Source organism: Channa argus, chromosome 9 (assembly GCF_033026475.1).
Source record: "Channa argus isolate prfri chromosome 9, Channa argus male v1.0, whole genome shotgun sequence".
In the NCBI taxonomy this organism is placed as follows: domain Eukaryota; kingdom Metazoa; phylum Chordata; class Actinopteri; order Anabantiformes; family Channidae; genus Channa; species Channa argus.
In genome coordinates, this window is record NC_090205.1 from 16,617,295 (window position 1) to 16,640,982 (window position 23,688).

At 41.1% G+C, this 23,688-nt stretch overlaps 1 protein-coding gene across 7 annotated transcripts in view; it reads right to left on the reverse strand.

The window, feature by feature from the left end:
- Positions 1-23,688, reverse strand: part of fmnl2a (formin-like 2a) — a 47,468-nt gene that overhangs the window by 2,014 nt on the left and 21,766 nt on the right. Inside the window, exons 4-28 of one of the 7 annotated variants that reach the window (XM_067515623.1) lie at positions 20,176-20,252; positions 16,285-16,368; positions 15,125-15,277; positions 11,958-12,066; positions 11,677-11,753; positions 10,570-10,663; positions 9,090-9,164; positions 8,372-8,482; positions 7,921-8,070; positions 7,439-7,540; positions 7,001-7,322; positions 6,641-6,835; positions 6,376-6,396; positions 5,437-5,561; positions 5,132-5,334; positions 4,786-5,020; positions 4,533-4,601; positions 4,361-4,441; positions 4,145-4,274; positions 3,827-3,990; positions 3,608-3,709; positions 3,043-3,138; positions 2,593-2,716; positions 1,420-1,537; positions 40-139 (exon numbers count right to left, since the gene is read on the reverse strand). In XM_067515623.1, coding sequence (XP_067371724.1) covers positions 1,446-1,537; positions 2,593-2,716; positions 3,043-3,138; positions 3,608-3,709; positions 3,827-3,990; positions 4,145-4,274; positions 4,361-4,441; positions 4,533-4,601; positions 4,786-5,020; positions 5,132-5,334; positions 5,437-5,561; positions 6,376-6,396; positions 6,641-6,835; positions 7,001-7,322; positions 7,439-7,540; positions 7,921-8,070; positions 8,372-8,482; positions 9,090-9,164; positions 10,570-10,663; positions 11,677-11,753; positions 11,958-12,066; positions 15,125-15,277; positions 16,285-16,368; positions 20,176-20,252 — 2,991 coding nt within the window. In that variant the 3' untranslated portion in view covers positions 40-139; positions 1,420-1,445. Of the gene's footprint in view, positions 1-39; positions 140-1,419; positions 1,538-2,592; positions 2,717-3,042; positions 3,139-3,607; positions 3,710-3,826; positions 3,991-4,144; positions 4,275-4,360; positions 4,442-4,532; positions 4,602-4,785; positions 5,021-5,131; positions 5,335-5,436; positions 5,562-6,375; positions 6,397-6,640; positions 6,836-7,000; positions 7,323-7,438; positions 7,541-7,920; positions 8,071-8,371; positions 8,483-9,089; positions 9,165-10,569; positions 10,664-11,676; positions 11,754-11,957; positions 12,067-15,124; positions 15,278-16,284; positions 16,369-20,175; positions 20,253-23,688 lie in introns of those variants that run through there. The other 6 variants (XM_067515621.1, XM_067515620.1, XM_067515619.1 and 3 more) reach the window with 6 other exon arrangements.

A 23,688-nucleotide genomic window follows, 5' to 3' on the forward strand; every position in this document is an offset into this window, starting at 1 on the left:
AAGGGAGGTTTAAAAAATAAAAATAAAAAAGATGCTTGCCAGGTTTGGGGCACATCCACCACTACAGGGGTGCTATTGGAGGAGTTCCTTACCCTCGAGTAGACAGTGGGAAATTTAGTAATATTATTCTTCTTTAGGGCTAGATAAAGAGAAGACAAAGTGATTGTTAAAAATGGAGGATGTGGCTGACCAAAGCTTGTCAGCCCAACATTTTCACACTGGCTTTGCAGAGAAAGCACTGCAAGAGCAAAGCAGAGTGGCAGCAGTCTGCATAAGTACGGATAGAGCTGGAGGGTGATAACCGATTCAACTGGCAGGGAGGAGGGTTAAAATTGCTTTTTTTTTTCCTGTGTTACTAAACCCAGACTGCTTTGCAGAGCAACTATCAGCAGAAAAAAATTTAAACTTTAAAATTTAAACTGCACAAACTAAAAATGGTTCCAGGAGACAGCAGGATCATGTTCCACAGCATCTCCAACAAAACAACACCCACCCAAGCATGCGATCAACCAGGGAAAAGCTGAGTGTGAGTGAATGAACTGCCACTAAGTGTCAATTTAAACAACCTGGTTGCATGTTAGTAGAGCCCACAGGCTGCAAGTGCAAAGATACACAGCTGAAATTTAACAGCATATTAATATGCAGGCATCATGCAGTGTGTTAGTCAGCCTGCAAGACCAGGCACTACATCTGAGCTAACAGTGAGAGCAGAAGTGAACTGCGAGAAAGCAACAAGGACGAAGCAATCAACATGCAAGAAGCTGCAGCAACAACAGCAATGGTATGTGATAATTAACACACAAATATTCATTTTTGATTAAAACATTGGGACAGAGAACAAGCAAGTTATAATGCCACAGGCAGATACACAATCATAGATGTCATGTAGATGATTACTGAAGCTTGTATATTCACCATACTGTATACAAGATGAAACTGCAGCCTGTTATGTGCTACGGGCCAAATTTGATCCTTCGATTTGTGTTTAATCGGAGGTCAACTAAATATTCCACTTGTAAATCAATAAATCTTTCAAGTCTAGCACCACCAGGTGGCAGCACACAGCTACGTATATTTCTGTTCCCTGTAAAGAAAAAGAACTTCACCATCTTTAATCTCCTTTCAGTACAGATAAAAGCGACCTTGGAGAGTCTCTGTGACATTATGATTTGCCATTGTGAGGGTGTCACATTTCATGCATATGGGCAGAGATAACGGTTACCCCAAACACCTAGTCATGATCAGGGAGGGAGAAAACAAATGATCACACACACTTAAACATTTACGTGTCTCCCAAAAAAAAAAAAACCACATCAGATGGTAGTGTGCACGGTGCATATGCACAGGTCCGAAGTGTGAGACTGAGGAAGCATGCAAAGGAAGGGAGGAGAGAAGAGGAGAACGTTGTGTTCCAGCAACCTTTGAGAAGAGAGAGTTCTATAAGCTTAGTAATGGTACTCCTCATTGAGGGCGGGCTCGCAGAAGAACCGAGAGCCACGTTTGGCTGTGCGGGCGGTAAAGGGCACTGTCTTCAGCACTGCATTGAGAACAACAGGGACAACAGCCAGGACAAGACAAGACAAACACAATATAAGAAAAGCAAGACTCCTACAGGGGCTTTAGCACTGGTTAGCACTAAGCAAATACCCAACAACAGCATCAGGAAGGGCCGGGGGGAAAATGTCCTGAAGAGTGTTTGAGTGGGAAATCTAGCAGTTAATACTCAACTGAACACTACAACAGTGACTACAAACAGTTAATAGAAACTTTATCTTAGAGTCTTTAGTTAAGTAAATACGGTCATACTTAAATGTGATAATAGTCCTTTGCAAGTAGAGCCAGTGTAAATCATGCTTACATTCATAAGTATCAACTACTTCTACACTGAAAAATATGTATAAAGGCTACTGAGAATTCTATTATGATGTATGATAATACTATTCATGTAATAATATGTAGTAATTAAATTTGTAGCTGGTCAAACTGAAGCTACTTTAACAGCAGATACACTTTAAAATTAGCTTATGATGCTTTGATAAATCGACAACTACCAGAATTCGATCAGCTGTCATTGTCTTTTTATACTACATATGTTGCTATCTAGATTTTTGTTACCAAAAATCTTACGTAATTAAGAAACAGTGTCATTATCTAGTTTATCTAGCAGAGAGCACTGATAGGTTAATTGTCACTAAAACATACAGTAATGTTTGTGTATGTACTATATATTTTCATGCCATTTATATATTTCAGGAGCTAGTCACAACCCGGCCCTATCTACATACAGATGATGTTACAAAGCAGGGAAAAAGCAGATAAAGATAAGCCGTGATCATCAGAATCACATGAGCTGAATGTCACTGGATTAGCTCGATTGTCAGTGTCTATTAGGTTAAACATCTGGTTCGCAAACATCTGACGGCTGTATTGTAAAAAAAATAGCCAAAGTCATCGTGTTAGTTGGTTTGAGATCCCTTTGTTAATAACTGAATGTATATAGGAGAGGACCTCAATGTTGAGCACCCTGAATGTGTGTGTGGGAGGGGTGGGGAGGGGAGGTCACAGAGGGCAGCCAGGTCCAGGTGATGCTACCTGTGATGATGTCTTCGATCGCTCCGTCTTTGCCTTCGTACACATGGCGGCTGTCTTTCACCTGTTTCCTTCTGAGCTCCTGAATTAGCTCTTGCTGCTGTCGCTTGTTTTTATGGGATGGAGACTGTGAGAGAGACAAACACACACACACACACACACACACACACACACACACACACACACACACACACACACACACACATTAACATGTGTTTACTCCCATCCCAGGTCACTGCACTTCTATTTTTCTTCTCTTTTCAGATATAACTACACCCAGCGGGCACGGTGTTTAACTAATCCTGTGATCAGGAGTGTAGGCAAAGAGAGGATGAACAGAAGGAAGTGGCAGCAGCTTAGTTTCTGCTTTTTTTTGATCCTCTGCAGCCTCCTGCCCTAGAAAGTCAAATAAAGAAAGATCAGGGGGTGTAGATTTGGGACAGGGTGTCTTACCTTCTGATCTTCCTCCATCATGGCCTCTTGTTCCAGAAGCTTCTCCATCATGATCTGCTCTTGTCTCTTTCTTTGCTCATTGTCCTCCTCTGCTTGCTAAGGAGATTTGTGTCATGTACACAGTTAAAAAATGGTTTTAACGTAATACTGTTTGCCATAGATGACAAAAACTAAATGTTCCCTGCAGGATAAGATTATGCTTCAGTATCAGGGACAGTTTAAGGACTAGGTAATGAGAAAAAAGTGCACTATAAGCTGCTGTGGAAAGAAAAACAATACAAAGGACACTTTTTTGGCGGATTCCAAGTTCATGTAAACCTGTTGATCGAACTGCAGCTATAAGTGAAATATGAACACACCTGTGTAATAAGAGGCTGATGAGTGGACTAACATACTGTGTGATGGGGTTTTCTTTTGAGTGGTACTGTTGTAGATAATATTTATTTGAAAAATACTTAAGACCTTTAATCGGTTTCAATACATAATGGACAAACACACTTTATGGCCACATGCCATAAACACTTCTATACTGTGTGTTTTTGTGATTGATGATGATCGTGCTCACCCTGTACGCCTTCACAAATCTCACAAACACAGGGAAGAAGACGGAGGGTGGCGTGGTTTTCGAGTTCTCCCCAAAGAATTTCACCACCTCGTCAAAAGCATCCTACCAAAGAAAGACAGTGAATTTACTTGGAAACAAAACAGGTGACTGAAAAACAAAAACAAAAAAAAACAAAAACAGGCACTAATACGACAGCAAAGTAAGATCTGCTCATTATACCTGTGCGATCTTGGCATCGTCCTGTAGCTTCTTCAGCTTGCTTTCATTGTGTGTGATGAAATCTTTGAGCATTGTGTTGTGACCGTGCATGCTGTACTCTCTTTTGGTCAGCTCCATGCCTCTCTGCAGCTCCTTCACATCCAGAAGTACATTCTCTAATGATACTGGGGAACACAGGACAGAGAATAAGTCAAGAATTTGTCTCTGTGTCACTGACAGAGACAAGTGGAAACAACGGGCTGGATCATTCTCTCTCTCTCTCTAATGTATCAGCTACCAGGCCTGTTGCAACAAACACATTGGAGCTGTATAACTCACCTACAGCAGCTTTCTCCACGTAGTGCAGCTCATTGTAGAAGACAGAAACCTGCATGTATTTCTCCTTGACCACATTGGCTATGTAGTGTAACAATGTTACCTTACGGTCTGTTGACTTGGTATCGAGGAGCTGTGGAGGGTTTAAGAGAAGAGGAAACAGATGTGTAAAAGCAACAGTTGTAGAAAAACATTCAAAGGTACCAGGAAACAACTTACCAAGTCTAAGCTTTGCAGCTTGAATCCATACACCGCTCCTCTTTTGCTGCTATTCATGTAGTTTCCAAGTGCCAAGATAATCTAGTGGACAGGAATGAACAAGTACGTGAAGAAAGGAAACCACACATGCCTTCCTCATTATGTCCAGTCCAGACACAAAAAGCTTGATTACCTCCAAAATTTTCTTTAGCTTCTGTGATGACTTAATGGACACAGATGCTGCGATGACTGCGTGAAGTTGCTGTAATCGAACAAAGAGAATGACAAGGTGTTAATCAGTGAAGCATTGTTGCTTTCTTTGGTCACAGCATCAAAAACCACCTATCAAATTACCTACAAAAAGTTAATCATGTGGACTAATCATGGTTACTCAGACCACATCTTCATTTTCAAATTTAAGGTGAACATTTGTGACCCAAACTTACCGGAGTGAGCATCTGCACACTCTCACAAAAGTTGGCGATGAAGGCCATAATGGTCATCTTCTGCATGAGCCGTTCGATTTTACTAAACTGCATCATGAAGCGGTCCTCGTCTGTCAGGCTCTCCAGTGGCTTTCGCTCTTTTTCGAACTGGCGCAGGATTTTGATTTCGTTCTCTGTGGGCAGGAATCGCATCAGACATTCCACAAAGTCTACCGGCAGAGTACACAGGTCAAGCCTGGAAGAAGAGGAGACACGTGAAGGTACAAACACTGATCCCAAACAATATGTTCCAATTCACTAACAGTAGTTAGGCTTTTGCCTTCTGTCTAATTTTGAAGGGGCTTACATCTGAATAGCCTTGCAGATCTCCTCAGGTGTCTTGCCCACTTTCCTCAGTGTGATGGCCAGGTTTTTTGCCCTGTTGGAGTCCAACAAAGTCACCTTGTTGGGCATTTTCTGGATGACCTTCTGCTTGTTTGTGGTAAGATCGACGGAAGGACCCTGGGCTTTTGTCTTAAACATCTCCTCGAACTCATCCACGTTCAGGTCCTGAAAGACAACACCAAAGGTTAACATTTATGTACCGTTACATTTAAATAAGGCAGAAAACCAACAAGGTTGAACAAATGCCCGGTGAGAGAAGCTTGGTACCTCGAGTATCCTCTCATCATCGATCTCATTGAAGACAGTCCCGTTGATCTGGTTTGGTTTAAGTGCCACCCAGTTGAAGACAGGCATGCGGAACTTTGTTTTGATGGGTTTCTTTATCTTAACAGCTACACAGGATGCAAACACGTTAGCGCAGTTTTTCTCCTCATCTATTATCACAATACACACACGTACATTCACACACGTGCAGGTGAAAAGCCAGACAGCTATCTGGGGTTTGTGACACACACGGATATGGCTGCTTGCTGGATACTGTCTGTCTGATGTCTAAAACTTAAAAACCCTGCCATATTTTAAGTATTTTCGATATTTTAACTGAATACCTCTCCATATTCCAACACAAAAGAACACAGTCACTGTTTTCAAAGCCTCTTTGCTTTCTGGGAGGAGAGCCAGGCTAAAAGATATACAGTACCTGCAGAGTAAATGTACATATGGTAAGGATTTCCCGCTTGGCCCAATGGCAAACTATTTTGGCTTAAAGCTATTTGTAGCCACCTGGGCTGATTCACTGGGGCTGGAGGTGGTGCCCTGCTTTGCCACACAGACCACGTGTCAGCAGGGACAGAAAGAGAACACTAACTGGAATGGTAAATAGCATTCCTACCACTGTCTTTCATCTACATGCCGTAACAGGGCACGTTGTCTCAGCATGCAGCAAACTCTGAGATGCAGTGATAACTTTATTCATACACCCAAACACATACAATCTTAATCTTACTACACCTACGTGTGAAAGTAAATCATGCAAAAGTTTGAAATGTGGCATTTTCTTTGTTGCTTAAAATTTCAATGAGTGACACAGAGAGGGTCATACTGTGAAACTGTTGTTAAAAGACTGAAATACCATTTTCAAACCTTTTGGGCAGGGGGTGGGGGGGGGTGGGGGACAAAACACTAAACATGACAGGCAAAACCTACAGAAAAGTTTGATGGGTCCCTCTGGTTGGCAGAAAAAGGAAACAATTGAAAGACAAATCACCAAAACAGGCAACATTAATAAGAAAGTGTACACATGGACATCTGTAACATAGTAAAGAAGTGGTAACTAACTGGCATTATGATTATGATGATTATCTGTTGTTTAATTGCTAAGCAATTATGGAACAACCATCCACCACATATCATAATACTCATAGTGGCATAGACCGAACTTCTATGCATCTGTTCCCTTTTGATGTCTTACCTGCTAACCCAGAGTTCATGATGACAGTTGGTGTCCCACCGCTGGGCAGTGGTGGAGCTATAGGAGGTGGTGGAGGAGGCAGAGGGCCTGATATTGCTGAGGGTAGTCCTGGGGGTGGAGGGGGTGGTGGAGGAGGTGGCGGCGGAGGCGGAGGAGCTCCTACTGCTGGAATGGCCAGCGAGGGTCCGTTTGATACTGAAAAAGAGAGAAGAGAGAGGTTAAGAAAATCAGAGGAGGCGTCAAGGTCCATGTCTTTAATGCTGATGTTTGTATGTTCAATTGGAGTCGATTTAATATTTTATTATTTAAAATATTCAAATGTATCCAATTATAAGTTATCTGGATTCATGTTTTACATACATGAGCCGTTCATCGGTAGTGGAGGGGGTGGAGGAGGTGGTGGGGGTGGAGCAGGAATGCCTGCTGCAACTCCTACATAGTTTGGAGGGATTTCTTCACCTTGTCCTCCAATCACAGTGCCCATCAAACCTTCCACAGCAGAGGGTGGCGAGGGCAAGATTGAGATGTCCCCATCTCTCTTCTTGTGGATTTTAATGGTGCCCTGCTTCTCCAGCTCATGGATCTTCTTCTCCAAGTTACTCTGTCGCTGGATGGCCTCATCCCTCTCCTTCAACATCTGCCGCAGTGAGTGTATCTGTGAGGTGGCTTCTTTGTAAACGTCCTGTGAGGGAGAAACACAAAGAGGATGAAAAATAGAGGAACCATGAAGCTGCTCAAAAGCCTTCTGTCACTTATAATGTAACTTTTAAAGGTCTGTGTACGGGGAGAGAATCTGACCCTGATGGACTCAAGGTCCTTGTTCCTTTGCATGAGTTGCTTCTCCAGCTCTACGATCTTGGACATGGCCTCGTTCTCCGTGTCCTGTAGCTTCTCTGTCATCTATAAAAACAGTAAGAAGGAGGCAAAGGCAACACAGCGATGTAAACTTAAGAGTGACGACAGCATCCAACTCAATGTGTCAAAGATGCAGTGCAACGGGATGTAAAGCTTTTAACAATTATACTCATTTCATGAGAAAAAATGTGAAAAATTAAAAGATGCAAAGATTACAAAAACGTGTGCCTCCTTAGTCTATATTAGTGACTAACAGTTACAAGAAACTATGAAATCACACAAAATCCCTATGTGATAATATAGATGTCTTTCCACATCCTGACATGTTGAATGTTAAATATGTTGCCTTTAATAAGAGAAGTGACTCAAAGGAATCAGTTTTGTGGATTTTCACAAAGCAGAACTAATGGGCCATGGAATCTCACATGTGACATGTTTTCCTCAAGCTCCTCGACCCGTTCCAGGGCAGCATTTTTGGTCTCTGCATCCTCCAGGAGGGCTCCCACATCAAACACGTTGTCCAAGTAGGCCTGAATCTGAACCTGCAGCTTATCGCTCTCTGTATGCTTTAGTTTCTGGAAAACATATACACAAACAAAGATAGCGTGACCTAAAGAGTGAAGCAGTCAGGCAGTGGACAGAGGGACTGCTCATTTTTTCAGCTCCCTGAATTGATCTTACCTCTGCAGCAAGGCAGAAGACAAGGATTTAGAGAACTGTCAGACTTTTTTAAGTACTGGAAAAACCATTAATGAATCCTTTTCTGTGGTTGCTGTAATGACAACCTACTGTATGCTCTGGACTGAGCTGAATATTAAGATTGGCAGTGTTCTGTCTGTCTGTCCAATTTTCCTGCGGCGTTATGTATCAACTCACGTCTAAGTAGTCGTCCAGACACAGCTTGGTGAAATCATACTGTAAATGAACTCTGAAGTTCATGTCCTCCACCGAGTGCACAACGATGTTGATGAACTGCATACATGCCACCTGAACAAAAAAAAACAAAACACAAAAGATACAGTCAGTGGATGAGAACACACTTTATATTCTGTACCAAGATTTGTAAAATACATCTCATCAGTTGGTGCAATGTTTTCATTTCATAAATTTACAGCAGATTTGAGCCTGGTACTTCTCTGAAATAGCTTTGTGCTTATTATTAAGTCTGTTGCTGTTTAATATCAGTTCCCCTGAAACTTTGGGTGCAAATCCTCATTACTGTGATCACTTGTCTGGCACAGTAGTTTATCTGGCCGATTAAAAAGCAGCAAATTAAGAAAAATCCACCACTTCAAATCCACTAGCTTAAAAAACAAAACAAAACAAAAAGACAGATGCTGCGCAGAGACTGATATCAAAATATCTGAATTTCTAACCACACAAACAGGTTCATGGTTTTATTTCACAGCTGGGACTTTTTAGTTTCCTGTGCACCTGTGTAAATCCCAAGTTATTGCTGCCTTCTCTAAACACTTGACAGCAGTGACAAATTAACACCCAACACCTCCACTCCGGGGGCTTATTCAAGTCCGGCCATCTGCAGATTGCAGCACCAGCATCAGGTGTAAGAGTGTGAGCGAGCAAGAGTACGTACCATGAAGTCAATGTTGCTGTCTTCATTCTTGAAATACTCCATTAGTCTCTCAAACCGCTGTGCCTCCATACATACCTGCAAAAAATGCTTTTTTTACTAAGTCAACATGGAGAGAGACAGCAATTAATTGATCACTGATTTACATGATTTGCATGAGTGGTACCTGTAAAACCATCTTTATATAATTTACAATAATTAAGTCATAACTGACTTTGACTTTTGATTTGAACTTGAATTTCTGTGGCACTAGTGCTGGTCAGAGTTTAATAAAATGTATCTGCCATCTCCCCAACACTGATTTTTTTCTCTATACAGATGAAATAGAAAGAAGTCTATCCCTGTGACTGCATACACTTGAAACACAGAAAAACATGCATTATCACCAGTATTGAATGAAGATAAAAATCTCAGTGACATTACCAGTGACATATGTCACTGAAACTTGTTTAGAGTCATTATTATCGTCAGTTACTAACGAGCATCTGCTGAATAATTTATTTCCCTTTTTATAAAGCCCACATCACCTCAGTGCTACTGGAGATGCAACTTTTGCCCTGTATAGTATAGTTTTTGTCCTGCAAGTAAAAGCCTATTTGAACTAGGGAGACAGAAACAACCAGACAAAGAGAGAAGAGAGAGATACTCTGTAGTTCAGTCAGTTCATCTGGAGGGGAACGAAGGAGATGGAGCATGATAAAGAATTGAGAAGGAAGGAACAAAGAAAGGGGAGGCACGTGTCTCCAAAACCTCCGAATAACACTTTAAGGTCTCAGCCTGTGGCCCCTTTCATCCAATTTTGGATGCAGAATATCAAAGCCACTCAGCAAGCCCAATCTATTGGCATTACATTTTAAAGTGTCACCATAAAAAAATGATACAGAAATGTGAGCGTGTCCTCGGATTCTTCCAGCAGCCAACACTATCATGACCACTTTCATCTCATTAGACAAGCTACATCCTTCCTGAGCCTTATTCTCCCACTAATGCCGTTGAGAGCAACACTTAATATTTCATTCAGGGGGTGTAAATATTGCATTAACTGCAGTTGGCACATGTCTGCAGGCTGTAGTCTACAAAATGAGGCCGCTGTTAGTGCCCACTCCATCATAAACATCCCACGCTTTGCTCCAGCAGCCAGAACACCTCATTCAGACAAGCAAGGGTCAGGCAAAGCTGTCCCTTACATTCGTCGCTCCATTATTCTGAGCTTTGATGTCTCTGCCAATTCAGGTCAACACGAACATAACAGTTTCTCAGGTGGTTCTCTGGTGTTAAAGCGGCTAAACCAGTATTTGTACTGTGTTGATAAGAGCTCATTCCAAGATGCTATCCCTTTGCGGTAACAAGGATCCACTGGTCTCACATCTGCCAGAGGAGCATTCCTCCAGGGCTGAGTCACTTTTTGAAACAGCTCAGTTGAAATGTAATGACATATCCATCTCCTCAGACCCCACTTTTCCCCCCTTTGTGCAGCTCATACCTCCTTAAAGTTGTCGAAGGCAGAAAGAATAATTTCATGGCCTCCTCTCACGAGACAAACTGCCGCCAGAAGCTCCAAGACGAGAGCTTTCGTTCTGCAAATCAGGAAGAAAAAGCAAAGCAGGAATGGTTAGTAATTGACAAGTGCCAGTGCTGCTGCAAACCTGTATTTAAACAAGGAGTAAAGAAAGTCGAAAATAGTGTAAGTTCAGATCCTGCCAACCCTAAAATATTTGTGTAAACTGTATCTAAGCGGCAATTACACAGTTTCTCTAAACAAACGTCTTTCTAATTATGTGCATTTAAAAAATAAATTACCAAAAACTTTATTAAAAATAGAATAATTTTTTTTTTGTGCTCACAGACTGACTTTATGAGGTCTGAGAAAATGTCAATGTTTTCTAATTTCAGCACCTAAAAAAGTAAAAGAAAATAAAAAGACCTCCACATTTTCATCTAATGCACTGAATTAAAAAGCAGTTATAAAAAAAATATAGTAACACTTCAGGTTTTGTGTGTGTGTCTGTGTGTGCGTGTGTGTGTGTTGGATCACAGATGTGACAGCGACACCCTGTGCACTCATTGTGGTTCATTCATGCAGGATTTCTCTGCCTAGATGAGATAATATGTGACAGGTGATGCAAAGTGGTTTCACATCCACTGTTAAGGAAAAACCTTGAGCCCAGGGGGCACAAAGTGCAAAAACATACGAACCCACCCACTCAATCTGTCACACACAGAAGTGAGTCCTTCTGGTGGCTTTCTTAGTAGGCAGCTGCAAGTTTAGTGATGTGTGTCAGCAGTAGCCTGACCCTTCTATTAGGATGAATGTGGCCCTGAGCAACAATAACACTCACTCTGGATAAGATTGTGGAGGTGCACTGAGGCAAATGTCAGGCCCTGAATGATCCAGTCTACATGTGAGTCTCAGTTGGTGACATACGTAAATATGTAAAGCTTTAAAAAAAAAAAAAATCTCTGATTTCATTTTCACCTCCTAATTTTAGAAGCAAAGAGACAGATTTTAAAAAGCACTCCACCTTTTTACATTTTTAAAGCTTTAGTTGTCACAATTGAGGTTATGTTTTAATTGCTGGTTAGGACTTACCTTGGATTTTTATTGTTGAGACTTAGTGCAATTTCATTCACAGCACATGGGTGTGACATGACCATGTTGAAGCCATACTAGAAAAAGGAAAATAAATGAGTGGGAGAAAGACAGAGACAAATAAGCTACTTTAGAGAGAAAAGGGGCTGCTGAATGAGCAAGAGGTGCATTCCTCTTACATAATAAATGAAACACGAAGTAAAATTTGGTTTCAGTTAGAAAAGTGTGCTTCAGTTTAGAGACAAATGCAGAGGGTCCCCTGGGGAGTGCAGAGGCCTGACCTGGTAGTTCATGATAGCACGCAGGCACATGATGCAGACATGGACATCGTCTTTCTTACAGACCAGTCTGGAGTTTTTCAGAGTTCGCCGGCTGGGCAGTGTGTTACAACTGAAAAAATATAGAAACAGAGACAATAAATAAATAAATAAAAAGAGAAAGAAATACTATTTTACCAAGTGTCAGGTTTATTTGACAAAAAAAGTGCCCATTATTAACACAAAACAGATGCCATTGTCAAATGACCCCTTGTCACACACACACACTATCTCCTTCACATAGTGAGGCTATTAAACTGCCACACCACCAAACATTAACACACACACAAAGGCCACAGAATCTACAGCCCCGCCGGAGGCCACAGAATGCCCTGTTTCAATTGTTTTAATTTAACGTCCTTCACAAAGACACTTACAGTGAACACAATAACAGCTAGTCATTTGAATGCAGCACAGCAATTGTACAGCTTTATGTGAACAAAAACACCCTTGGTGCTGCAGCAGCACTATCACTGAAAATTATGCAGAGCCAGTCTCAACAAAACTGTTTCAGACTTTTGTCACAAGGTTAAATTACCAGCCCAAGTTCTATGTCTTAAGGCTACTGATAACAGGTCGATTCTTGCCTTCTCCAACGCCTGAAGGTGTGACTCTTCTGTTCACACCTCACATGAGTGAGAAAGAGAACAATGGTAAAATACTCATTTCCAATACAGTACATCTGACATCCATTAGTATTTAAGCATTTTTTTTATACCTACTGGTACTAGCCCTGCACAAAACAAGGTCCCTGATATAAATGTAACCAATTTAGTAGACCCTGACAGAACTGGAGTGCCTGTTTCACAAGCAGCAAAAATATTGTAAAACGTTTTGTTGACTTTTGCTCTCTCAGATTAACAGAGCCACGCCTCTATTGGAGGAAATGAGCTAACTATATTTCCTAATCACAAACCAAACTAATGATAAATGATTACGTAACCCCAGCACAATGCCATACCCTGATCTGGGACAGGAGTATAAACGTATTCATGACTAATAACAATTGCAGCTTTATAAACATTTTCATTGTCCTCTGAAGCTCTGGGTGGAGGCAAGAACGAATGTAACATCATGTCTGTTGACCTTAGTGAAAGTGTTAATACATAAAGAGACATCCAAGAGTTGATGGTTGGGTTGGAAAATTTGAAGACCGTCCAAAATGTGTCTGCTTATCTTTTTAAAACAGCAAGACCATATTAAATAGAATATGTTCTAAATAACACCACACACTACAACTTTAACTACAGGCTATAAAATATACAGTTTGTAGCCAACTCAATGAAGCTCTTCAGACATACCGCTTTATTTGAGAGCACTTTGGGTAGCTCAGTGTGCTTGGTGTTCTTCAAGAAGCCAGTTTAAGAAAGACAAATAGAAGTTTTAATCTGGCATCCAAATACTGGCAAGTTTTAAATTGTTCTAATCAAATTAACTGAAAAGGTGATATTCTCAACAAGGAACAAAAGATCTGTATATTGGACATTTAGGAATATTATTCCACTGATAGCAGCTGAGAGAAAACACTTCAAAATGAATGTGAAATTATTGCTAACGTATCCAAAATACAGACGATTTTTGAGGATACCTAATCTTTCTGAACTGACTGTAGCCTAGTGTTTAGCTTTTATAGAAACTAGGCTACTTTCTGCACAGATCGGCATTTAGGGAGCCACACAAGCAGCACACAGACACAGAGGCAAGAACAATGAGTGCAGAATTTGCTTCAAGGAAAGGAGAGTTCAGTCCCAAGCACAGGAGGGGAGGCTGGGCAGTACAAATAATTCACATCCCCGACACAGACAGTGGGACAAATAAACAGGGCAGTACTAGTAGGGAGGTACAATGAGGCAGGGAGACAGCGTAATGTTCGTGCATGTGTGTCTGTATAGCTAGGGGAATGAGTCTTGGGAAGGGGCAGGGATTGTTAAGGCTGCAGAAAGCTCACTATGAGCCAGCAGAGTGAAGCCGAGACATGCCTGCTGTCGAAGACTGGCAGACAGAAGAGCAGATGACTGTGGAAGAACAGCAGGACAGAACAGAGGAGACAGTCAGTCTCACTGAAGAAACTCTGACCTGTTACACATGCTGCACATGCTCCAGAGTGATGACACAAGCCTACATCTGGAGGCAGCAGACATTTTCAAGTGATATGAAGTAGGGATAAATGCACCTTTTACAGATTACTAATGGGCTAACATAGACATGTGAAAGGGGTTCTAGCAGCAAATTAATAAACTCCTTTGATACATTTTGGATATTACATTGAAATTAAATTAATTTAACTTGCAGAAGAAACTGCACCTACATAGAAACATCAATTGTTTCATATGACCAATGGCCAACTTGAATTAATATCTAAGTTAATGTCATGAAAGGGGACAAAAGAATGAAGAATATGTAATATTTAGCAACAAAGCGTTCTTACCTTTGACACACTATGCAGCAGGAAGCAAACTCAAAGAATAAAAGTGGCTGACTTTGTTATCAAGCAAGCCTCTTATGCCATGTGTCCTTTTGATGTATTAGTGTTTTCATGCACAGTGCCATCAAATTAACCTTATGAAACTATGGGATTAGAGGTCAAAGAAGTCAGTGTACATGCAGCACTGAAACATCAATCGAATGACAGGGAGGCTTAGAGAAATAACACACAACTGAATGGGATTTGTGCTCTTTGTGTTTCAGACCATTTATTCAGCTTATGAATTAACTGCTGTAAAATCCTGCGCGCACATGATTTACAGTTAAATGTGTGAAATACATATGTGTTCCGTGAATAAATATATTTTTCCTTCTGCTGCAACTGTCACATGGAGGGTATCTGTCAATCGTGTGTCATAATCATGTGCAAAAGCAGCCCGAGGATCTAAAAAAATCCAGACTAATGGTATTTGCCTGCTACACCTAAGGAAATGTGTCTTAAGCCATTTAAAGTCTTAGAGACCTCATGACTACACAAAGGGGCTGCTGACTCATCGTATAAAATGTGTGACTTCTCAGAATAATCACAATATAATTACACTGCTTCAGCCAAACATTAGGTAACTCTGATAAAAGAACTTTCAATAGGGACACAGTTTTTAAACTGAAACATACAGGCAGCGTTAAGGCTTGTGTACTTTTCATACCGTAACGTGGAATGACGCCCAGCACGTGTGATCCCATTTCCAGTGACGGGAGATGGCAGGGTGCCTCCATGCAGGTCTTCTATAGAGCGGCTCCAGGGCTTAGACTTATCTATCGCAGCTTCTGGGTTGTTCTCCACCGAGTCCCCGTCAAACCTTTTACACAGTAGAAACAACATAAAAACCCCTACAAACGCAGTGCTTATCAACATTTACTTTCATACAGTTTTTTCTTGGTGGATTTTGACCAGTATAGGCATCATTATTTAATAACATTAAAACTGTCTAAGGGGCAGCACAGTGTTGGAGTTGCTAGTACTGCTGCCCCACAGCTAGAAGGTCCCTGGTTTGAAGCCATTGGTCGGCTGCAGCCTTTCTGTGTGGAGTTTACATATTCTCTCCGTGCTTGTCTGGGTTTTCTCTGGGTACTACTTGTTTCCTCCCACAGTCCAAAGAAATGCCTGTTAAGTTCATTGGTGCCCCTAAATTTCCCATAGGTGTGAATCTGTGGGTGAATGTTGGTCAGTCTGTGTATGTCTCTCTGTGTTGCCCCTGAGATAGACTGGGGACGTGTACAGGCTGTACCTCTTCTCTCCCCCAATCACAGCTAGGATAGGCTCCAACCTCCCATAACTCTGAACAGGAAAAGCATTTACAAATAATGGATCGATGGAAAAATACTTAAATATACATCAACACATACACAGCAACCTAAATGTTTAATTTTTGCAAGAATTGCTAGAATTTGGTTACTAAAAGAATGTGAGGCAAAATTTTTTAAAATAAACTTTGAAACATGATTGTAACAGTTAAAAAAAAACAAAACAAAACAAAAAAACATAATGTTACTCCCAGACCATAATAACATATGATTTAGCGGGGGGAGTGATTAAAAATATATAACTATTTAAGTCTCTGGCCCTGAACAGGGCTGTGTGACTGACTAATAATCACATTCAGTCCGTGAATAGAAGTCTATGGCTTGTATAAAACACAGTGCCAATGTGTCAGCAATGGGCCCCGAGTGACTCAGTGTTTCTGAAAACCAGGCAGCAGCGTGTTGGTGGCGGTGCTGACGCTGAGGGTAGATGCATCAGCAGCTGTGCAGAAAAGCAGCATTGTGTTTCTTATCAGAGAGAGAGAGAGAGCTGACAGTGACTTACGTGACGGCATACTGTGCAAAGGAAAGATACTCCACCAGCACGTCCAGGCCTTTGTTCTCTTCATTTAGGAATTCTCTCACCCACCTGAGGAGAGACGAAAGCAGGGTTTAGTTTTTTTTTTGTTTTTTTTTTTTAGCAGAAACTCACCTCCTTTGAGAAAACCACAACAAAATAACTAATTCTCAGACTCTGGAAGCTGCGGTGCCTACTGTGAAACAAATACCAGTACCTTCTATTTTGAAAGTGAAACTTTTTAAGACCGATATGACTCACAATCACAACAACAAAAAGAATAAACAATCGTCATATGAGTCATAATTTTTTAGATGACTATTTGCCTTGTGTACTGTGTAATTTAAAATTTCTAACAACATTCGGGCTTTGGTCCTTTACATTTACATTTAGTCATCTAGCAGACGCTTTTATCCAAAGAGACTTACAAGTGAGGTACAAGGCAAGCGAGAATCTAAGTCAAGGAGAAAAAAATCGAAGCAAATTCTTATCAGAAAAGTGTTTACACTGGTCATACGTGACCTTGTATACAGATGTTTTCAAATTGTTCACCCACTCTCCCTGGATTTCCCCCCTCTTTGCCAAGAAGAATTGTAATGATCCGTTTACACTTTAAAGTTTCCTGGATCAGAGCAGCAAAAATATCAACTATTTGCAAAAGCACAGACATTCTCACACAATGAAACACACATGCACACACACACAGTTTGTAACTCTGTTAAAGAAAAGCCCACAGTATGATCCAAAGCCCATTCTCACCTTCCTTACAGCCACTGAAGTGGGACACCATGTATTCATTTCTCATTCTGTTCCGAAAAGCTGAGCTTTTCACTGAAAAACTACCTTCAGTATGTCCTTCCATATTTATAGGCAGTGTGAGCTGAATCACAGAACATCTTTATTTAATCCCATCCTATGAAGGTGCTGTTTCTTTTTATAGGAACCACCAACTGCCTGTACAGGCCTGGTTACTTAGTGATTATAGAAATTTGCAGGGCATAAATGTAATGACACAGTCAGGCTTTTGAGAAGCACTGCACTGATAAAGATGGAAGAGCAAACTGCTTCTTTAGTAGCTCTCCTGTGGTGTAAATGCATGGGAGTAAGAAAGACTAATGAGAATGTCCAGTAAAGCACTGCTTGGTGGGGCCCGTTATGTTTTAAAAGGGCTTGGAGGTGTGGCGTTGTCAGGCCACATGGTAATCATTACCAGAGGACACCAACAATCCTCCCATTCACCACATGTTGTTGACCACTGAGCAGCATGTGAGGAGCAGGCAGGGAGCTGTACGAGCATCATCAGTGCTCATACAGCTTGCCTATTATGAATGTCGCTGTTTCACCTTCTGAAAAGGAGCAGGAATTATTCACTGTCTCCACGGGTGACATCGTGCTCACTCATCATTCCCTGCCCCCACTGTCTCAACTTCACTTCCCCCGTTCCTGGTCCATCATGCTAATGGTTCATTGTCTAACCTAGGTTAGCTAGATTATTTAGGTAACCTAGTTTAGCAACATAATGTTGCTGAAAAGAGTTCATCTTTGTAAACATTACATCAACTGCACTCCCAGATGGATGTCATCTCTGGTTTTGGATGGATTATATTTTGGTTTGAAGAGCCGAATTAAATCAGTATGTAAACAGTGTGTAGGAGTGTGAGAGATAGAGATGTCAGAAGCATGAGATGACTTGTGAATTTATGTGAGTGAAACAAACAAAGTTAAGTAATATGCGTGCAGGGGAGAAGGAAGGAAGAAAAAAGAAAAACAGGAATTAGAAGTTAACATACTTTGTGTTTCTGGGTCTGGTTGAGATCTTATGACTGTTGTGTAACTAGTATATGTCTGTCAAAAGTCTGCAGCCAGCAGATGCTCTCATTGTTGCCTCTTCTTGTCCTTGACAGGGTCTCTACGGGTCTCCTGTGACCGCCTCCTTCTGAAATCCCTCCCAGCTGCTAGCCCCCATTCCCCTTCCTACTAGTGAATCCCGAGGTCTCGTTTATAAACTATTCAGAATGGTTTGAGCTAATCCATGAATGTGTTCATTAGCAAACCAATCACATTTATCGCTTTCTAAGAAACCACAGGAAACATAATCTTAGATTACAGAAAAACAAACTCTATTGTGCAACTAAACTTCTTCTTTTGGCATATGTTACCAAGACAGTTCCTCCACCAATTCAGTATTGCACTTTAAGACTGACCCATGTTGGAAAGCTGAAAATGGACCAGAAATGCATTTATTCTATGGATTTTCCTTTTTAAGACCTGGCACATTATTTTCCCAGAGTCCCAGATGTGTGTTATTATGTTAGTAGTGGCTTACAGAGCCAAAAAGCTGCTTATTTAAACACGGACATGGAAAAGTCTATGGACTTCTTTCCAACAGCGATTTTTCAAAAACAACCAATGTTAAAGAGTGGATCTTCCCTCACAATCTGAGTACAGACACTGGTTACAGAGAAACAAGTACCTCACAGAATTCATAGTCATTAGTGAATCTGAGACATTTGACTTTCAGCATCAGCACCAATGTTTTCCACACTGACTTTTGAAAATAAAGTAAAGGCTCTATATGTTATAGTAATTGCTGCTCCATCCAACCTGCACATCGCGTAGCAAGCCCTTCATTGGCTTCTTCATGTCAGTCTATACATCCTCCAGACGAGCACAGGTCTGTGGTGAATGTTTGAAATGTCCCACAAGAGTCTCATGCTGAGTTGATCCTGTTGTGAAGAACCAGCTGAAGTGTGTGTCTGTGTGTGTGTGTGTGTGTGTGTGTGTGTGTGCGCAGCACAGTCCAAGTTTGAGAGCAGATTTTATTTTTATTTAGTAAGTTGTAACATAACCTCACAAGAGGGTGAAAACCATAATTTTGAACCAAAGAAATCTGCTTGTCATAGACATCCCATCTCTCTCAGTAGTTTCATGAGTCTCCCATAAATCAATCGTGCATCCCTGATGCCCAAAAAAAATAAACAATATGCCTGGAATCAAATATTAATACACTTCTTGTAAGTTGGATCTCCAACTTGCGCGGATGGCATTCTCCAACCGCACAAAGCAGAGCAAAGCAGTTGTTTTCAAATGTGCTAGATCTGAAATGCCTTGATCTGCTCAAATACAGGACAGTAAAACTAAATACAGAATTTGAGTGGGTTTGTTTTGGATGATAGCAATGCTGTGAAACATGCCCAGTTCTGCACCGGTACCAATACTTTTTAATCAGGTGGGGACACTGACTTATTTTGATAAGAAAAAGAAAAAGAAAAACTGCCTCTCCATTTTATGTACTGTTATATGAAGGCATAAATCCTCATTAATGATGCTGAGCAATCCAATCTATGTATTTAACCATCAGGGTCTGTAATTACATAAACTGACCCTGTGATCTAGAGAAAGACAAAACACTGAGCCCTCATAAGAGTCATTGTGATATTGATCTTTCCTAGAGCCTGAATACACGGCAGGTCTCGTCTTGTTATGCTTGAATACCTGGAATTACTGATGAATTAGGTATGTTTTTATCTGTTGTGAAATCATGACCTCTTTAGTCCCAGGGTGGCAGAGTGAAACACTGATGTATCAAGTTGTGCAGTTTATCTGCTGCAAGAAAAATGTGTTTTCCTTCCAGAGGCTGTTCATATATCTGCCGCCCCAAACAATCAATTGATTCATCTTTTCTCCATCGCCACATGCATTTCTGTGTAATATTAGGTCGAAGCCCGGAGATGAATGGGGGATGGTGGTGGTGGTTAGTGTCAACGTCTTCGTCTCTGGGTGTCTGGAATGCCAGACTTTTCCCCACTGAATCTAATATAACCAGGTCCAGGACATTCAACACTGCACAGGGCTTCACACAATCCTGCAGTGACTCACCCTATATGATTAGTCCGTAAGGAAATTTCCAGTTCTCTCAAGACTTGGGTGGACTCCTGAACCCTCCGTCTGAATTTCTGAGGAAGGAAAGAAGGTGGGGGTAGTTAATATTTGATCATACCACTAGAATTGTAAATCATCAAGTGCTATTGCAATGGGATGTTTTGGCTAGAGAAAGCTTTTTTCTGACAGAAAGGTTAGACAAACACACACAAACGTCACCACAGTGACATTTAAAAGAGAAAGCAGCAAGGCAAAGAACTGATTAAGCACTAGAGAAATTAAAGCTGGGTCTGGGCTGTTGTAATAAGATTTTAAGTAGGACTTTTACTGCCAATAACCATTCAACAGGCTAAAAGAGAAGACAAGCTGACTCATTGGAAACTGTAAATATGGAATACTTCCCATTATCTTGTTTGCTCATGTTGGTACTTTATATAGCAGGAGTCCCTTCTAGTGGCAGCATGATAAAATCAAGCAACCTAATTGGTTACCTCTGATGCTCTACCAGGGAACCCGGCAGTCACACAAATACACACATCCACATTCTTGGTCCCGTTACTGTGGCTACAACAGAAGTGTGTGAGCAATGCATGGAGGTATTAGCAACAGAAAGCAACACAACGTGAGAGGAATTCCTCTTTGAAGTTGGAGGCGATCTGCAAAAACAAAAGGTGCTTCAGGCTGTTACAACCAGAGCACCAAAAACAAGTAGAGGGAATGGCCAGTGACCAAACAGCACCTGTGTGACAGGAAGGGGAAGTAACATGCATCACTGTATCACTTTTGCAGTTACAATAAATGTAAAATGTCACAGAAAGAGGACACAAACTCACCATTCAGCTGATGTCTTGTTAATTACAGTGCTACCAAAAAATACATAGTAAAACTCGAATTAGAGTAAATGTTATGACTTCCCAGGCCAGGTAAACAAATTCCTTGTCACTATTCATTATAAAAAATGTAACATAATAAAAAGCATTTTCATCTAGGTTTGTTTGTTGTGTTCTGTACTTCAACAACCAAAATCTTGCTTTGTTTGCTACAATGTTAATATTATTGTGAAGTGGAGGAAGATTTGTAACACGCTTTCCGATACTATCCGCCTGTAGTTTAAACAGTAGAGAAAGAAAGATAGTCATAGGCTGATCATTAGTCAATCTGTAATTACTTTGATCAAATAATCAAAGTCAATTTTAAGCAGATTTTCAATTTTTTCATTGCAAACTTTATATGTTTGAGTTGTGGTGAGTTTAGTCCATGTTTTGGGGTTTGGGTGGTGTGGGGTGGACATTCTGGAGTGTTTTCTGTCTTTTAATGGACAGAAGAGAACAGTAGTGAATAGAAGAGTTGCCCTGGTCACTTTCCATGATGTGTTTGTATCAGGGAGGAAACTGAGCCTTGTGTTAACCTATTATTAACAGAGGGAGCTGTTCCCATAGCTAGGGTCTCTGTCTTTCACTGTAGTCCATGTCTCTGGGCCTGGGCGGTGTATGTTTGGCACATGAGCAGATGAGAAACAGAGTGTTTTTATTTGGGAGGAGCCCTTTGTGTGTTTGTGTGGAAAGCGGACCATGTACAGGGGTACTGCGCAGACTCCCCCACCACCACCTCCTCTTCTCCCACCAAACACCCTACACGCCACACTTTAAGTACTACCAGCTGCATCACAGAGAGAGCAGGAAGAGAGACAGCGGAGAGAGAGGCTGAAGACAGTATGAGTGGAACGGAGAAAAAAGGAGGAGGAGACAGGAAGGAGCAGTAAAATGGAAAGTAAAGAGCAGGGAGACAGCACTGAAAGTGCGGAGAAGGGGGAGTGTGAGCTCAGGAGGGATCATCCTGGATACAAATCAATGGCTGATACATTCTTGGGGACTAGTTGGACTAAACCTCTTCCTCCTTGGCTGCCTATTGGCTGAGAGTTGCCCAGAGGAATCTACTAGAGCCTGCCTATGGAAAGCAGAGGCAATGACCTCCAGCTCTTTCTCAGCGGCACAAAGTGGCAATTGTTTGAGTTTGAAGAAAAGGGGGATGAAACAGGAATGTAGAAAGAAGCTCATAACTTTTTTCCTTGTGCTCAATTGTCCTCCTTTGTTGTCTCTCTCGTTCACTGTCCGTCTCCATCTACCCTCACTTTCCCTCTGCGGCCTCTCACTTTCCCTCTGTCTCCCCTGCCCTTCTCACATTACTCCTTCATTCAATCCCTAAGCACATGCCTGTTTCAAGTTTTTAGATCCAGGTAAGCAATTGACAGAAGCAGCAATTCAAGTCAGGCTTATTTTCTGAAATCCCACGTCTCAATACAGGACTAAACATAAAAAAAAAAAAAAAAAAAACCTCAGATAAAAACAAAGTGAGGTTTACACCGTCTCATCTAGAGTGGCTTAATATAGACCCAACAAGAAGTTAGTCATGTAGCCACGGATAAACCTAATCAAAAAAAAGTGTGGGAGAACATAACTTGGGTCTCCTAGACAAACAAGCATTAGTGGCTGTCTGGTCCTTCAGCCATGACTGTGTTTCATTTTTCCAACCCGAGACAGTTAAACCAGTCATCATCTTCTTATGGGAAATAGAGGATTTGTGAACAAACTGTTTTGGTGCTGATAATATTGATACTGCTACAAATCTTAACAGCAAATCAGGAACCGAGGGGAAGAGTTAGTGCCTGATTAATTTCACCTATTGGAACCCCTTGGAACTTGTCACTTCATTATGCTTATAATAACATCAACACAATTTGTATAAGTTTAAAAGTTTATGGGATTTTGTTATCTTCGTTATCAATGTTTGAGCTATGTTAGCCGGTTGCTGCCTGGCTAGTTGTAGCCTCATAATTCATGGACAGACATGAGAATGGTATCATTCCTCACATTCAGGGCTCAAACCCTAACTCCCATATTAAGACAGGAGAAGTGCGAAGCTACATGTTGCACACATGCTGACAGCTCCCACAGGGCAGTTACATGTTTAGTGCCTTGCTCAAAAGCTCTCCAACAGAAGGCAAGGAGGTAAATTAAACACACCCAGTCTACAGTGATACAGTCTGTCTTACACCAACAACTGTCAGCAAGTCCTTGAAAGTGCCCTGGCATAACTTTCCACACATGCTTTAACCTTTATTTGTTTTGTCTATTCTTGCGTCACTCTCATCCTTCTCTTACCTTTATCAGATCTGTCTGCATCTCTCAGGCATTACATCAGGCTTAGAAAAAACAGGAGTGTATTAGACCACTAGTTGCCAGCCTATATTTTCCTCATATGCCCATCATAAGCCCATCAGATTCATTCCTTCCTTTATAAAAGAATATTTATCATACTTATCATTGCATCTTTGAATAATTTAGTTTTAATTTATGATTGATTTTACCTTCAGCTATTACATTTGACCTACAATTGTTGCAATGCAATATTTTAAGCTTTAGCTATTCTAACCCTTTGTCTACTGCTTTTTAATTATTTATCAGTTGCTTTTACCTAACCAGTTGGTACTTTATTTCCTCAACTAGTTCT